Source organism: Polyergus mexicanus, unplaced genomic scaffold (assembly GCF_030449975.1).
Source record: "Polyergus mexicanus isolate NDT 795.1 unplaced genomic scaffold, iyPolMexi1.0 SCAF_22, whole genome shotgun sequence".
In the NCBI taxonomy this organism is placed as follows: Eukaryota; Metazoa; Arthropoda; class Insecta; order Hymenoptera; family Formicidae; genus Polyergus; species Polyergus mexicanus.
The window spans coordinates 4,179,293-4,195,033 of record NW_027223342.1 but is presented as its reverse complement, the minus strand read 5'-3'; the positions used below and the strand labels follow the sequence as shown (position 1 = coordinate 4,195,033).

At 42.8% G+C, this 15,741-nt stretch overlaps 3 protein-coding genes across 3 annotated transcripts; 2 read left to right on the top strand and 1 right to left on the bottom strand.

The window, feature by feature from the left end:
* Window positions 1-2,361: 2,361 nt before the first annotated feature.
* LOC138942481 (tropomyosin-like) lies at window positions 2,362-3,228 on the top strand. Its single transcript, XM_070312718.1, has one exon. It carries the CDS (start codon window positions 2,362-2,364, stop codon window positions 3,226-3,228), a length of 867 nt encoding a protein of 288 aa, XP_070168819.1.
* A 5,139-nt stretch (window positions 3,229-8,367) lies between these two features.
* LOC138942417 (uncharacterized) lies at window positions 8,368-9,093 on the bottom strand. The gene has a single exon (XM_070312636.1). It carries the CDS (start codon window positions 9,091-9,093, stop codon window positions 8,368-8,370), a length of 726 nt encoding a protein of 241 aa, XP_070168737.1.
* A 2,369-nt stretch (window positions 9,094-11,462) lies between these two features.
* LOC138942362 (uncharacterized) lies at window positions 11,463-13,784 on the top strand. Its single transcript, XM_070312545.1, has one exon. The coding sequence runs from the start codon at window positions 11,492-11,494 to the stop codon at window positions 13,052-13,054; it is 1,563 nt and encodes a 520-aa protein (XP_070168646.1). The 5' UTR covers window positions 11,463-11,491; the 3' UTR covers window positions 13,055-13,784.
* The last annotated feature ends 1,957 nt before the right edge of the window (window positions 13,785-15,741 follow it).

The window sequence follows — 15,741 nt, the reverse complement described above, 5'->3', positions numbered from 1 at the left end:
GGTATATGTAGTTCGAAAGGGAGCGCATTTATCGCTCTATTCAACAAGCCAGCGCCATGGCTCACACCGTACTGCTGTTTCGCGAATTGCATTCGCCGCAATCTTTAACAAGCGGCGCCGGACCGTCGATGTGCGTTCGTTGCCAAGGGCGATTATAATGCTCTAGACATCGACGGTAGCGCCGCACCTCCGGATCCACTCTTATATATTCAGGCAGTTTCTCCCACAATCGTTCTACGTAGCGACCGAAATGCTTTAGTAAAATTATTTTCGGAATATACCGCAATTGATCGGTGGTGAAATCGAGAATATCGTCGCCATCTATTAGTAAGATAAACATCTCGATTCACCGCGCGCGATTCGCTACTGCGCGATTGATGGCGATCTATTCGTATATAAATAAAAAGGTCTCGCCCTGCCTCACGCGAGTGTACCGCGCACGCGCGCAGCAAGAGGAATGCGCTTCGTGCGGCAACCGATCGCGATAAAGGTGACGAATCTCGACAATAAGACGCGACTGTCGAAAGAAACGCGTAGACACGGTCGTCTATTACCGAGCGCTATTCGCTGCGTCATTTGCGGGCCTTCTAGTTGCGGCAAAACAAACGCGTTAATAAGTTTGTTGGAGAGTCCGCATGGCGTACGCTTCGAGAACGTTTACGTTTACTCGAAGTCGTTGCAGCAGCCTAAATATCAATATTTAGAAAATTTATTAACACTGATGGAAGATATAGGTTATTTTACATTTTCTAATAACTTTGATGTTATTTCATCCAGTGAAGCTCTCCCGAATTCGATATTCGTGTTCGACGATGTAGCGTGCGACAAACAAGATACTATCAGGGAATATTTCGCTATGGGTCGACACTCGAACGTCGATTGCTTCTATTTGTGTCAAACGTATGCTAAAATACCGAAACATTTGATTCGAGATAACGCGAATCTGTTAATTCTCTTTAAACAGGATGGCACTAATTTACGTCACGCATACAACGATCACGTGAACACGGATATGTCGTACGAAAATTTTCACGCGCTATGTCGCGCGTGTTGGCGGTATAAATATGGTTTCTTAGTGATCGACAAAGATAGCGCGCTTCGCGCCGGTAGATACAGACGAGGATGTAATGACTTCATTGTACCGTAGAACGATCAGTTGTCGCGATTACGTCGAACGCGCCGATCGCTCTCTCCCGCGAGTTAGAAGAAGTTGCAATGGCCTCGACGGATATCGGTGAACGCGAAAAGACAGCGAAAGAGATAGCTAAGACGCGCGCGTCGATTCGTAAAAAACACAGAGCATTGAAGACCGGCAAAATGGAAAGCGAGATCGCGATAGAGAGTCGTTTCAAACCGATCGTCGAACCGCTGCGACGCATCGCTGATCGCGCCAAGCGAGACGAGATAGAGCGAAACGAAATTAAGCGCGAAACGATAAAACGAGACGCGATCGACGCCTCACCCTCAACAACGAGCGTCGAGGAAAAATGGAAGGACGAAGCGCTGACTCCCGTTTGGAAAAAACCTAAAGCGAAACGAATACGCGCGCGACGACGATTGAACGCCGTTTCTACTCCATTAAACGAGTCTTTCGTCGAAAGAGATCCATTCGCGCGAAACGAAACCGAAGAATACGAAACGTTCGAATCCGAGAGTCTCGAATCGCCCTCGACGCTCGAAATACCCGTTAAACAAATTTCGCGAATTTCTCAAGATCGCGAAATATCGCACGGTCGATTAGGACCGTTAGGGCGAAAATATATGGGGACTCTTCTCGGCGGAGAAGCGCCGAACGAGATCGATCACGTTTACGGAGTTTACATCGGCGAGAAAAGTGCGATGCTCGGCGATAAGCAATTTGACGTAGACGCGAATGATTCCATATTCATAGATGAGATTAAATATATTGGTACTCCCGGTTTGTATGAATTAATTTTTATGAAAATTCCTAATAGTCTCATATATACAGAAAAGGATAAATTAACATACAGAAGTATATTGTTAACAACGAACGCTCATAGACGCGATCATGATGCTAAAAAGTCTGTCTTAGGAAATAAAGGATACAAATACAAATTCATTATCGCTCCGCTTATTCATGGCAGCGGTGCGAAAAAAACAGGCACAGGTCGCGTACCGTCGACTATGCGTGTCACGAACAATAAAATCAATTACATCCATTGGGACGATCCGAACGAATTAGTGGATCGTCTGCGATTATTAGATGCTTCGCGTCGAGCCGGCAACAACGCTCACGAAAACGAGATTCTATCGATAATCGAGGAGCTTCGCGAGACAGGAGCAATCGTATAAATCGAACCGTCGCGTGGATGACCGTCGCAGTCGTACGCGGAATTCGCGATGTCCGTGAGCAAATTCGGCTCACCTCTAAGAAACCGAGGCTACGACGCGAGAACCGGAAGACTACGTACGGCTATCGAGTCTCTGCGAAATTACGTGCGCGATAACGCGCTGTGTCTAAGTTCTTCCATCGAGTACGACGCGAGAGAGCGCAAGATAAAACGCTTGGCTCAACCTGAGGAGGACGCCGATGCGACAAGTAAAAGCTACGTCGAAGGAATCACATCGCAATTGAGAAAAGACGCGAACGAGGCGGGGCAAGGCGTCATTCTACTGTTCACGAGACTCGCTCAGCTCGATAGTGCTTTGGGTAAACGAATAGACGTCGCGGAAAGTTTCGTTTCCGAGATAAAAGCGCGCGATGACGTTCTGAGTAAACGAATAGACGCCGTGGAAAATTCCATTTCGAGAATAGAAACGAGCGCTAATGCTCTAGATAAACGAATCGATGTTTTGGATAAACAAATTAAAGATTTAAGCGATCAAATCGAGATCGCGAAAAAAACTATATCGCTCAACGCGGCGGAGTTCTCGACGAGAAACGCGAGCGATTATAAAATAATGTTCAATCAAGGTAAAACAATACGGGAACTAAATCAAAAATCGCGCATCGCGGCGAATTCCGCGGTGAAATCCGAGACGAAGATACGAGAATTGGAAAATTCAACGTCGCGATTGAAGAGAGACGCGGACGAGCTATCGAAAAGAGTGAGGGAACTGGCAAAGATTAGCAAGAGCGGCGATTCGCTCGAAAGAGAGATTAGCGGGAGCGGCGATCCGCTCGAAAGAGAGATTAGCGGGAGCGGCGATCCGCTCGAAAGAGAGATTCAATCCAATATTCTCGAGAGAAAGAGAAGAGAATTATGAGCGTCGAAAAACGAAGACTAGTCGAAGAATTGCACGCGCCCGCGAGAAGAAACTTCCCGCGTCGTCGCGTTGCGGTGCGCGAGTACGACGACCTATGGCAAGCGGATGTGGTCGAGATGCGTCCTTACGCGAGACTCAACAAAGGCCACAACTACATACTCACCGTTATCGATGCATTAAGCAAATACGCATGGGCTGTACCGCTTAAGAGCAAAAGCGCAAACGAGGTTACTCGAGCGTTATCTAAAATAATGCGAGACTCTAAGCGGTGTCTGAAAAATCTGCAGACCGATAAAGGAAAAGAATTTTACAACTCCGATATGCGAAATTTCGCGAAGAAACGCGGAGTAAATCATTATTCGACGTATTCGGTGATGAAAGCGTCGATAGTCGAACGATTCAATCGTACACTCAAAAACTCTATGTGGAAGTACTTCACGCTAAACGGAACGTACAAGTGGATCGACGAGTTACCACGACTCATCGAGGAATATAACGCGCGAAAACATCGCACTATAAGTATGAGACCTGTCGACGTGACTCCAGCGATCGCCGATAAACTTTTACATACCGTATACAGCAATATAAAGATCGCGGCTCCGGCGAAATTCAAAGTAGCCGATCCGGTACGCGTTAGTAAATTTAAGACGATTTTCGAGAAAGGCTTTACACCCAACTGGACTACAGAGATTTTTCGAATAACTAAGATACAACGGACTAATCCCGTAACGTATCTGTTAAAGGATTTGCGCGGCGAGCCGATCGCTGGAGGATTCTACGAGCACGAATTGCTACGCGTCGGCGATCCCGACGTATATCTCGTAGAAAAGGTGCTGCGTCGAAAGGGCGACGAGGTTTACGTAAAATGGTTAGGAATGGACGAATCGCACAATTCTTGGATAAATAAAACAGCTGTGTATTATGATAAAAATGTATTTTTATTAAATAAAACTACATATATTAAATATTATAACTATACAATTAAATATTATAACTATACATATATTAAATATATTAAACCTCGTGTTACCAAGAACAAAAAAATCTTAGAAAAAATTGTGGACATGTTAAAACCAAAATAATCGTATAATTATATATAAAACAAAGAAAAAAATAATACAATACAATTAAAATTAGGGCTTGTGAAAAAGTTTTCTCTCGCGTTTCACATAAATTCTTTCTCGCGCCGCTACGCGGCCGCCACATCCTGCGTTCTCTCTTTTGCGCTTTATACGGACTCTTTCTTATATTTTATATTCATTCTTCATCGCATTGTTAAGCGAACGTCGTATCTCGCGGTGACCTTTTTTCCGCGTTGCTCTATATATAACACTTTCAAGAATATAATAAAGAGTCATGGAAATCGTCGCTCTGTCTAATTCGCGGCTAATCTCGCCTCGATTTATGGTAAGCTTCGTTGCGTTCTCTCCCGTTTGCATATGTAGCATGATATATGCTCTATGCTAATGAGAGAGAACGCGAGAATTTGCCAAATCGAGTCTAGATCAGCCGAGACTTAAACAGAATGGTGGTTTCTATGACTTTTACATCGCAAAAACACGCGCGAGTTTGTTTTTTTGACGTTATATACGAATTTTTTCTCGCGTTCTATACAAGTTCTCTCTTGCGCCGCTATGCGGCCGCCGTATCCTGCGTTCTCTCTTTCAAACTTTATACGTACTCTTTCTCGCGCTCTGTATATATTCTCTATTACGTCACTATGATAACATCAAAACTCGCATTAACATTTTTTTCACATTATCCTATATAAAACACTTTCGAGAGCATAATAGAAAGATCGTGAAAATGTCCGATCAGTCCTATTTATAATAGATTTTAACAAAATCTATTACATATAAGACTGATCGAACATTTCCACGATTTTTTATTAAAATCTATTATAAATAAGACCGATCCATTTTTATTATTAAAATCTATTATTATAAATAAGACCGATCGAATATTTTCAGTTTTATTAAAATCTATTACAATAAACTATATTTAAATTATATTTAAATTATATTATTCGTGCAAAACGCGTGTTCTTCGAAACGATTCGTAGAACGTTCACCGATGTTTCGAGTCTCGAAATTTCAAATCAAAGAATACAAATCTGTGATGTAAAATTTATATACTTTGATATAAAATTTAGAAACGCGTCTCTTCACGATAATTCGTAGAATGTTAATCAACGTAAAACGTTCACGAATGTTTTGAGTCTTGAAATTCCAAATCAAAGAACACAAGCCTGTAATGTAAAACTTGTATACTTTGATATGAAATTTAGAAACGCGTCTCTTCGGTATAATTTTTTCTTTTGAGTTAAAAATATGTATTTCAGTTAGAAGTTTTTCTCGAACTATTATTTTCGACGCGACCGCGAATTATATCGAAAATACGATGGTAATATATTATTTATAAAATATGTTTATACTAACAATAAACTACTAAAGTTTAAATATTTTAAAAAACGTATAGTATTTTCTTGATATACGTTTTTTTCGCTCCTTACAGCGGTATTTTATAATGTCCCCACGGTAACGTATCCGTAGTTCCCGATATCGTGTTTCGCTTGTCATCGTGCGGACTGAGCGCGATCTTCAACTCCGATACTGTATACATCTCGTGTAACTCGGATCTTATACAAAACTGTTCGCGCTTCATCTCGATTCCTTGTCGAAGACAGCGCGCGTAATCGTCAAATGTTATCGTTCTCGCGACGACGCCGCTCGTAACACCCTTGATTCTTTTTGTATCGCTTTTACCGTCGACTCGCAGCGCGTACTTCGCTCTGAGTCCGATAAATTCGGTCATAATCGCGCCAGCGTTCTCATCCTTCATCGCACCGGGTATTTTCTTATTAGCGAGAGGCATACCGTACGCGTTGTCCGTTGCGTAATCGCTCGTATCGAATTTGTCGATATCGCGCTTCATATTCTCGTACACGTCTTCGCACTCGACGCGATAAATGAGACTATCCGTATCGGTGTACATTATTTTACATTTATCTCGATACAATGGTAACATGTACTCGTAGTGAAATTCGTATAAACGAATCTTAGATATGTCGAGAATGCACATACCCACATAGATCGGTTTATTGAACTTAATCTCGAGTTTGCGCAATTCTACAGCTACGAGATCCTCCGCGAAAACGCTTCTACTGTGAAAGTTCGGCTTCGCGATCATCGCCTCCGCGCCGTATCGTCCGTCCCATCGAGTCACGAGTCGAACATTCGAATGATTGCGCACGTTCTCCATAGTTTTGCCAAACACGGCGTTATTCATTAATTTGTATAGATTTTTCTCGAACTCGTTTTTCGCGTTAATTCGTAATCGCGTATTCAGTTCGATGTATTCGCGCAGCCATGAAGATTGCGCGAATCGCAATATTCTGTGTATTTTCGTAACGCGTAATCCGTGTCGAACGCATTGCTGCAAATTGCGATAATATATTACGTAACGGCTCTTATCGTACAGCGAGAAGCTTCTCGTCTCGTTTTCCGGGCGGCTTATCGCGCGTCGGGCAGAATGGCAAGTCAGCGTGAGAATCGTGAAGGTCGGACGGATATGCAAGGTCGACCTCTAGAATATAACCGATAGGCGAGTCCGATGTCACGGACATTAAGTCAACACTCGTAACGTTATCGACCCATCGAAAATTTTCGTAAGGCAACGATTGACACATTGCCCATCCATACAAATTATTTATATCGAAGTACATGAGATACGACGATGGTTCCGAAGGATCGTACGACTGTAAATACTTGTTATTAGCGCGCGCGTATCTGTTGGAACATTGACTTAGCCCGCCGCGTATTCCGCGTTCCACGAACATCACCATATCGATGTCGGTTAATAATTCGAATCGCACACCCGTATACTTTAACATAGCGTCCCATGTGTATCCCGGTAACGTATAATAATACGCGGGATCTAAATTATAACTTCTCATACACGCGTCGCGAAAATTTTCGAAGACATCGGCCAATAGAAGAACGTCGGTCTTTAAATACAAATCGCTATAATCGCCTAACGTTTCGACACGAAATCGCTCCCAGACTCTTATCGCGCGCGCGTAATCGCTCTCAGATATCGCGTTATCGTTTAGCGAACTGTGAAAAGCCTCGCGCGGCGATAGACAAGTTTCCAACAATTTATTCACGTCGTCGACATACTCGTACGGAAATACACCCTTTCGCGCGAGAAGCTCGAAATCGGCGTCGCTAAGATCAGAAAATTCCGAACGCGCGACTCTCAACTCGCTTTTGTCTAGATACGACGCCAATTTCTCGAGACTCGCGCTTAGAAATTTGAAAGAATCCACGAAACGCAATTCCAAGCGTTTCCTGAACCATCCCTCGTCCCACGCATCTTCGACGTTCTTCGTGAAAGAGATATACGTTTCTTTCGTTATCGGTAATATTTCCACGCTACCAGGAAAAGCGTTAGCTACATCTTTAATGATAAAATGCGCGTCGTAACCCGATAAATTGTGAAAGAATACGGGAATTACGTAAATATCCTTATAATTTAAATTACAATTCGAATGCGCCGGACCTCTGTACCGTCCAGTCAGATGACAGTGATCGCGCACGCGAGCGTCTCCCGATTCGAACGGTTTCTCGCATATGCTGCAGCGCGTCGCGTTTACGAATCTCTCCCATTCATCCGATGTAAGATTCGTCATAGGAGCATCGATATCGAGAATAATCTTTGCGCGAAGCGCTAGATCATGCAGTTCTTTAACGAACCACAATACGCAATTTTCACCGCGATAAGCTCTGTAGGTCGAGCTATTGAGCGCGCATCGCGCGTAATATCCGGCGCTATAGACTTCGTGATGCTGAACGATAGATGTATTCGACGTTCTCCTCCCCTCTTTCTTCTTCAGTACGCATTCGAGATCAGCGTACACCACGAATGGAAGTCGCTCCTTTCTACTATAGTTGCGAAACTCTAACCATTTGTCGTCTTTGGTAGGAAGGACTATAGCGCACTCGTTCATCCTTCCGCAGTCCACGCTGTGAGCCGATAACTTATCGCTCGTTCGAAAATAGTGCATGCATCTGCGACATAACGCACATTTTTAAATCGCGCGCATTATCAACATCGCGCGACGATTTTTTTAATTAGTACTCACTGATCGCATATATGCGATTTATGTCGTGTACCGCTCAGTTGCGAGTCGACGAGTCGCGACAGATTCTTGATCCACGCGAAATGCGTCGCGTTATCTCGTCGCGTCATATCGTCAAAATACAGCAGATTAATGTGTCTGTCCTTTTTATCGTCAGTGAGACGCAGAGGAACAACGCGACAACCGCCTTTTCCCTCCTTTTTATTTCGAACGGTATACACATTAATAGATATGTCGTTAATACGCTCGAATCTAGTAATTTTGTTCAAACTCATAGGAAATTTAACGCCCTTCAGATTCAGCACTGTCGTGTAATGCGGGTACGAAGATTCCCGACCCGCGTTTTTTTCAGCTGGATACAAAGCGGCGACCACCGCCCATGCGAAACACGCATTGTCATTAGATCGCACGTTTATTACCGCTTTCTTCAACACGATCTCTCGCGGTAATTTGACGTGGCATCCCGCGCGCATAGGATTGTATCTGTTCACGTTCACCGTTAAATTGAATATTCGCGATAACGCCCATCCGCTATCGCGCTCCTGAAATTCTTCCAACGAGGCTAGAGTAGCGTCGACCACTCGCTTCTCGTACCACTCTCGCAAGTCGGAAAGAGGTAGAAGCGGATAATTCTTCGTAACAATAGTCTTAACATCGATCTTGTCACCCGAAACGAACTCGCCAACAAACACGGTATTGACTTTTACACCGTTATATTCATTCATAACATCGCGTATTCGATCGAGCACGGTATCTCTAGCGTCCTCGAGAAATCGTCGAGGTTCGATATAATCGAAATTAATAACCGCGCCAGTTAAAACGCGTCTAGAGAAAGCCGTCTCGATCTCGGACCACGAGAATCCCTCGCGTCCCTCTACACCGCCTCCCACGCGTTCGAAACGTCGACGCAGATCGTCTCTCGCGCCCGTCAATCGAACGATTCGAGCGACAAGAGAATTGATCGCTCCGGTCGATCTCCCTCGGCGCTCGCCTCGACATCTCTCCCGCAGAGACTCGAGACACACGTCGCACCGTTGCGCCCACGCGCGATACGCGTCCTCCGTCGCGACGTCCCGCGCGCTATCGAGAAGATCGCGCGCATCCATCGTTTCTCGATTCGTCACTCGTCGTCTAACGAACGCCAAGATTTTTTACAAATAAACCACGTTTCTTCCTCGTCGTAATTCTCGATGTAGAACAAAGCTCTCGTCTCGCAGCCGGCGCACCAATTATTCGACACGTCGAAAACCTCGTCGACGAGATCGCAAGTGGGCACCATCTCGCTATACACCGTTTTCGTCACGTGCGTCGATACGCTTTTCGCGAAACTCGAGCTACGCGCGCAATACGCGCAATATCTCTCGTTCTCCTCGAAATAATTTCCGTTCTCGAATCGGCAACCGAACTTAAAGAAACAATGCACGACGTGATTCACCTCCCACGAAAATTTCGGAATTCCGTATTGCTGTTTCCAATTGCGATAAAGGAAATAGCCATCGGCTCCGACATTAGCGAAAGGCTCGTCGAATCGCGTCTCGCTCGCCTCTCGCACGAACTCTTCCGCGAAGCCGATCTTTTCTATACAGTACAAACGGTCCTCTATATAACGTTCGCGTAGTTCTTTCTTCAAACAATTCGGTATCTCCAAATTCCATATATCCTCGATACTTCCGATTCGAACATTCACCGCTCTTCCGGCTAATCTCGTTAAAGCGCTCGGCGCGCGCTTCATCGCGCCGCGAAATATTCTCGAACGTACTAATACCTCGAGACCGTCGCGGCGTCCTTTTATAACTGGGAAAAATAGCGAGGACGCGCCTTCGATTAACCGAACCGGAAACTCGTTCTCGGACGCGTCTCGTCACCGGACGCGCGACGTCGCTGGAAAATGGAAAAAAACTCGCCCCGAAACGCGATAAGCGCGCTCGTATCGCCGCTAACGCGCGCCTCGAGAAGAGCGGAGCGACGAGGGACGCCCCTCCGTCCGCTCGACCGCCCACCGACGATCCCCCGCCCCCGAAGAATCGCGACAGCGGATCGCGCGCTAGAAGCGGCGCGCCCCCCCGAAGAATCGTGACAGCGGATCGCGCGCTAGAAGCGGCGCGCGCCCCTAAAGAACGAGTCGCGTCAAGGTCGCGAATCGGGAGGAACCGCCACCCCCGAGCGCCATCTCTCGAGCGCTCTCGGCGACTCGTACCCACCGCTTCCCCCGGCCGCGCTTCCCTTCTCACCCTACTTACCCCCCCATGCACCCGCCCAGCCCGCTCTCCATCCCTCGAGCGCCTACAAACTGCTCCAAATCTATCTCTCTCTCTTACTCCCCAACGGTACCCTCTCTCTCACACTCACGAAAAACTGAGCCAGAACCGGCCTTACTTTCCTACTCATATAGTAACCGAAAACGGAATCATGCCTGATCCTTCTAAATTAAAAACAGTACGAGAATTCCCAACACCGACCAAGGTAAAAGAAATACAATCATTTATAGTGTTACGTCCTGGCGACTCCACGATTCCTTCCTACCGCAATGTTGCGGCAACGATAATCGATCGGTGATAAAAATAAGTCGTTCAGTAAATAGAGCATCTTGCGCCACGTATTTCTTTAAACATTTAGTCACTTATCAATATCAATAGCTATGAGGAACCGTGGGAAAGACGCGAGAGACCGGTGACGAAACCGCGCCAGTCGCCTAAAAATAAATAAAGCAGTGGTATCAACGCAGAGTACTAATTTTCCAACGGAAGAATAAATTGATATCGAAAAGATAATTTTTTTATTAATTAAACATTTCTTAACCCCTCTCTCGATCCCAGTACGAAGATCGCACTAGGTCCCATCCCGCGTAAAAGGGATTAAATTCCCTGACCGAAAAGGGGCCACCGAACGAACGTCTGAATAAACAGCGTAATAGCGATCCGAACGGTCGTTTACCTGCTTTGCGGACCTATCAGTTCGTTCGACCCGATTCCGAACGCCACGAGACGTTTAACTTCGGGAAAATAAAAGATAGTTGTTGCGTCCTTCCGTCGACTCATCCTTCCTCGAGTCTGGACGTAACATACTGTTCTTTAAATTTTGGGGGCTCGTCCGGGATTGTAATGTGCGATCTTTTAAACTGGAATGAGTAAAGGGACAAGAGGTACAGCTGATAAAGACGAAGTAGAACGAAATTTTCAGTTTGCTCAGGAAACATACAATCGAACAAAATCTAACAAATCAGAAACACATCACACTTCCACTCCTAACAAAACCACTAAAAACATTAATTTTTCATTAGACGAAACTGTAATTGAAAAAGATTTCGAAAAAAAGTTTAGCGAGTCAGCGGCCGAATCTCATTTTGCCGATTCCTGCGATAAGACTATTATACCTGAATTTAATAAATCTGAAAAAAGGAAAGACCCGAGCGGTACCAACGGCAACATGACTCAAAATAATCCTTTCGCTACTTTGAAATACGCGGTCGAAGCCGTCCCTTATTTTGACGGTCAGAATATTCCACTAAATTATTTTATTGAAGGATGTGAAGAAGCGAAATCTATGTTGCCTAATGAGGCTGAATCACAGTTTACTAAAATAATAAGAACTAGGATAATAGGTGAGGCTCGCCGCACAATACAAAATCAAGATTTTGATAGCGTTTCTCATTTAACTAAATATTTAAAACAAATTTATGGACCTGTAAAAAACGTTTATCAATTACAAGGAGAATTAGGTTGCATATATCAAAAGAGTGATGAAGATATTATTAATTATGCAAATAGGGTAAAAATTCTTGGGAAACAAATTTTAGAAGCATATAGAAGTTCCGGAAACGTGTTATCTGACCAAAGTATTAAAGCATCATTAGAAAAGGACATGTGCAAATGTTTTAAAAAAGGGCTAATACCAGAAATCGAGCAACGAGTTTCAAGAAATTTACCAGATGTACAAGCAACCGCAGCCGACGCTATAAGGATAGAGAGAGAAATCAGAGCAATGACAGATTTACGACAGGGAATAGCAGGTAAACAAAAAACTAACAGCCTAAGGGAAACTTGTCAAATCTGTTATAAGGAAGGGCATGTAGGTAGTAACTGTAGAAAATATTTACAAACCCCTCAACAAGTTAATAACCAGATTGATTTAGGAACCGCAATATTAGTATGTCAAATCTGTAAAAAACGTGGGCATGGAGCAGAGAAATGCCGCTTCCGCGATCCACAACTTCGCCGCCCGGTAAACGTAGTTCAAGGAAGATTAATAACTTGTCAATTATGCTTAAAATCCGGTCATGATGCAAAATCTTGCCGACAGAATAATACTAATAACAATAAAATCTCGGTAATTTGTCAATGTTGCGAGAGACCCGGCCATTCTGCAAATAATTGCTGGAAGAAACAGAACGAACAACGTTATACGGAAAACAAAACTCGCGTAACTTGTCAAATTTGCAACAACTTTGGACACATTGCTAAAGATTGTCGATCAAAACTAAACCAACAAACGGGATCCAGGAATTCCTTATTCTGCCGCTATTGTAAGGAGCGAGGTCATCTTCTCGAAAATTGTCAATTACGCCATGCCAGTAACTTTCGAAAGAAGGAAAATAATCAGGGAAACTACAACGGTCCCTCGACGTCGGGTGCACAGCAGGGGTCCGAACGAGAGCCGCACCCGCCCAAAACCCAGGTAGCCAAGTAGATAAGGACAGGACTACCATAAGGCCCGTGACGGTAAACCTCGACAAACATAGTCGCGTGCCTACCGTTCAAATCAACATCGGTAATTTAACTGCTAATATAACCTTTATGCTAGACACGGGATCTGGACCTAATATAATTAAAGAAAATCTCGTTCCTGAAGATATAAATATTAATTACACTAATATCCTTAAGTTGAACGGTATAAATAATTACCCTGTGTATACCTTAGGTGAAATTACATTAACTCTTTTTGAAACACCGGTTATATTCCATATTGTATCTAACGATTTTCCAATTTCACAATCCGGCATATTAGGAAACGACTTCTTTAAACAAACTTCATCGAAGATAGATTACGCACAAGGGCACTTGGATGTCTCCGGAATCAACATACCTTTCTTATCGCCTGAAGCCATTATCGTAGCTCCGCGATCCGAATCATTATTTTATGTAAGAATAAAAAATCCAGAAATACAAATAGGCTACATACCAAGATTAAAGATAGCACATGGAATTTATTTAGGAGATACCATCGTGGAAAATGTTTCTGGAAAAGCATACTTAAATGTTATCAGTACTTTAGATGAAGAGGCAGAAGTACATGTCCCGACCTTGCGCTTAAAACCGTTCAGCGAATTATTAGATGACCATGATTCGAAGACCGAGGCTCTGAATAAGGAAAAAGAAGAAACCACTAACGGAACATTTATACATAATGAATACGATTATGAAAATAATATGGATATTGAAAATGGAAGTGAAAATGTGGATGAAGAAAAAATTATTATCGAAGAAATTAATTATGAAGACGAAGAAACAACTTTAAACAAAGAAGAAAATAAAAATAAGAATAAAATTAAAACCGAAGACGAGATAAAAATTAAAATTGGGAGGAAAAATACAAAAATAAACAATTCAAAAATCCTTGGAGAGGGAAATTACCAAACCTCTCCTGAAAATCCAATAAATCTAACCACTCCTGGAGGGAGAAGTTACCAACCCTCTCCTAAAAATTTGATTAATTTAAAAACCCTCGAAGAGAGAAATTATCAATCCTCTCAAGAAGGGAATAACTCTAGGATTTCGGAGGGAAATTTCCAAACCTTGTCAGAAAATCCTAGCTCCGTCGATCGCGAGGAGGAAAATTACCAAACCTCACTACGTATTTCGACACAACCTCATTCCAAAAAGGGGAGAAGTCCTATATCCTCCCTGGATCTCAAATTTCCTAAGGTTGGATTATTTAAAGAAGAAAGTGAAAATAAATTAAAACCCTCTCATGTTACTATAAAAGACCTCCCTGAAGAGGCTCAAAAATATAATTTAAAAATTAAAAACTCGAATCTACGAAATATTAAAAATAAAAATAAACCGTCTTCAAAAATCCTTATATCTTTGTTGAATAAATCTCAAGTAATTTTAGAAAAATTTATGCAAAAACGCAAAACAAGATATAAAAGAAAACAAGAACTTGGAAATTATAATTTGCATAATTGTCTAACAATTTCCGAGGAAAAAGGAAAGAATCGACCCGCCGAAATCATAGAATCATTGCGTCTAGAACATTTAAATGAAGCAGAGAGAAAAAGCATTATAAAATTAATAACGGACAGTCAAGATCGATTTCATATCCCTGGAGAAAAATTAACCGCAACTCACGTATTACAACATCGAATACCTACTACAGATGACCAACCAATAAACACTCGTCAGTATCGATTTCCGCAAATTCATAAAGAAGAAATAAACAAGCAGGTAGAAGAACTGTTACAAGGAGGAATCGTAAAACACTCACAATCGCCATATAACACGCCTATATGGATCGTGCCGAAGAAAGAAGATTCCAAGGGAAACAAACGATGGAGAATGGTATTAGATTTTCGCGCTTTAAATGACAAAACCATCGGAGACGCATATCCTTTACCGAATATCGTCGATATATTAGATCAATTAGGAGGAGCTAGATATTTTTCGGTATGCGACTTAGCATCAGGATTTCATCAAATAAAAATGAACCGCGAAGACGGTCATAAAACAGCTTTTACTACTCCTTTTGGACATTACGAATTTGACCGTATGCCGTTCGGTCTAAAAAACGCTCCGGCTACTTTCCAACGCCTAATGGACTTAGTGTTAACTGGGTTACAAGGCAAGGAATTATTTGTTTATATGGACGATATCGTTATCTACGCAACCTCGTTGGAAGAACACGAAAGAAAATACAACATTTTAATGGAACGTCTCCGAGAAGCTAATTTAAAACTACAACCAGACAAATGTGAATTTTTAAAAACAAAAGTAACTTACCTGGGACACGTAATCAGTAAAGACGGAGTAAAACCAGATCCGAAAAAATTAGAAGCAGTACAACGATTTCCAAGACCTAAAACACCTAAAAATATTAAACAATTTTTAGGACTTGCAGGATATTACAGACGCTTTATACCGAACTTTTCCAAATTTGCCAAACCATTAACAAATTTATTAAAAAACGACACCCGCTTCGAGTGGGCCTCCGTGCAAGAAGAATCCTTCGAAATCTTAAAACAAAAACTATGCGAAGAACCAACACTACAATATCCAGATTTTTCTAAACCATTTATTCTAACTACTGATGCATCAGGAATAGCCGTTGGAGGAATATTATCACAAGGAGAGATAAATAAAGTCCTACCGATAGCATAC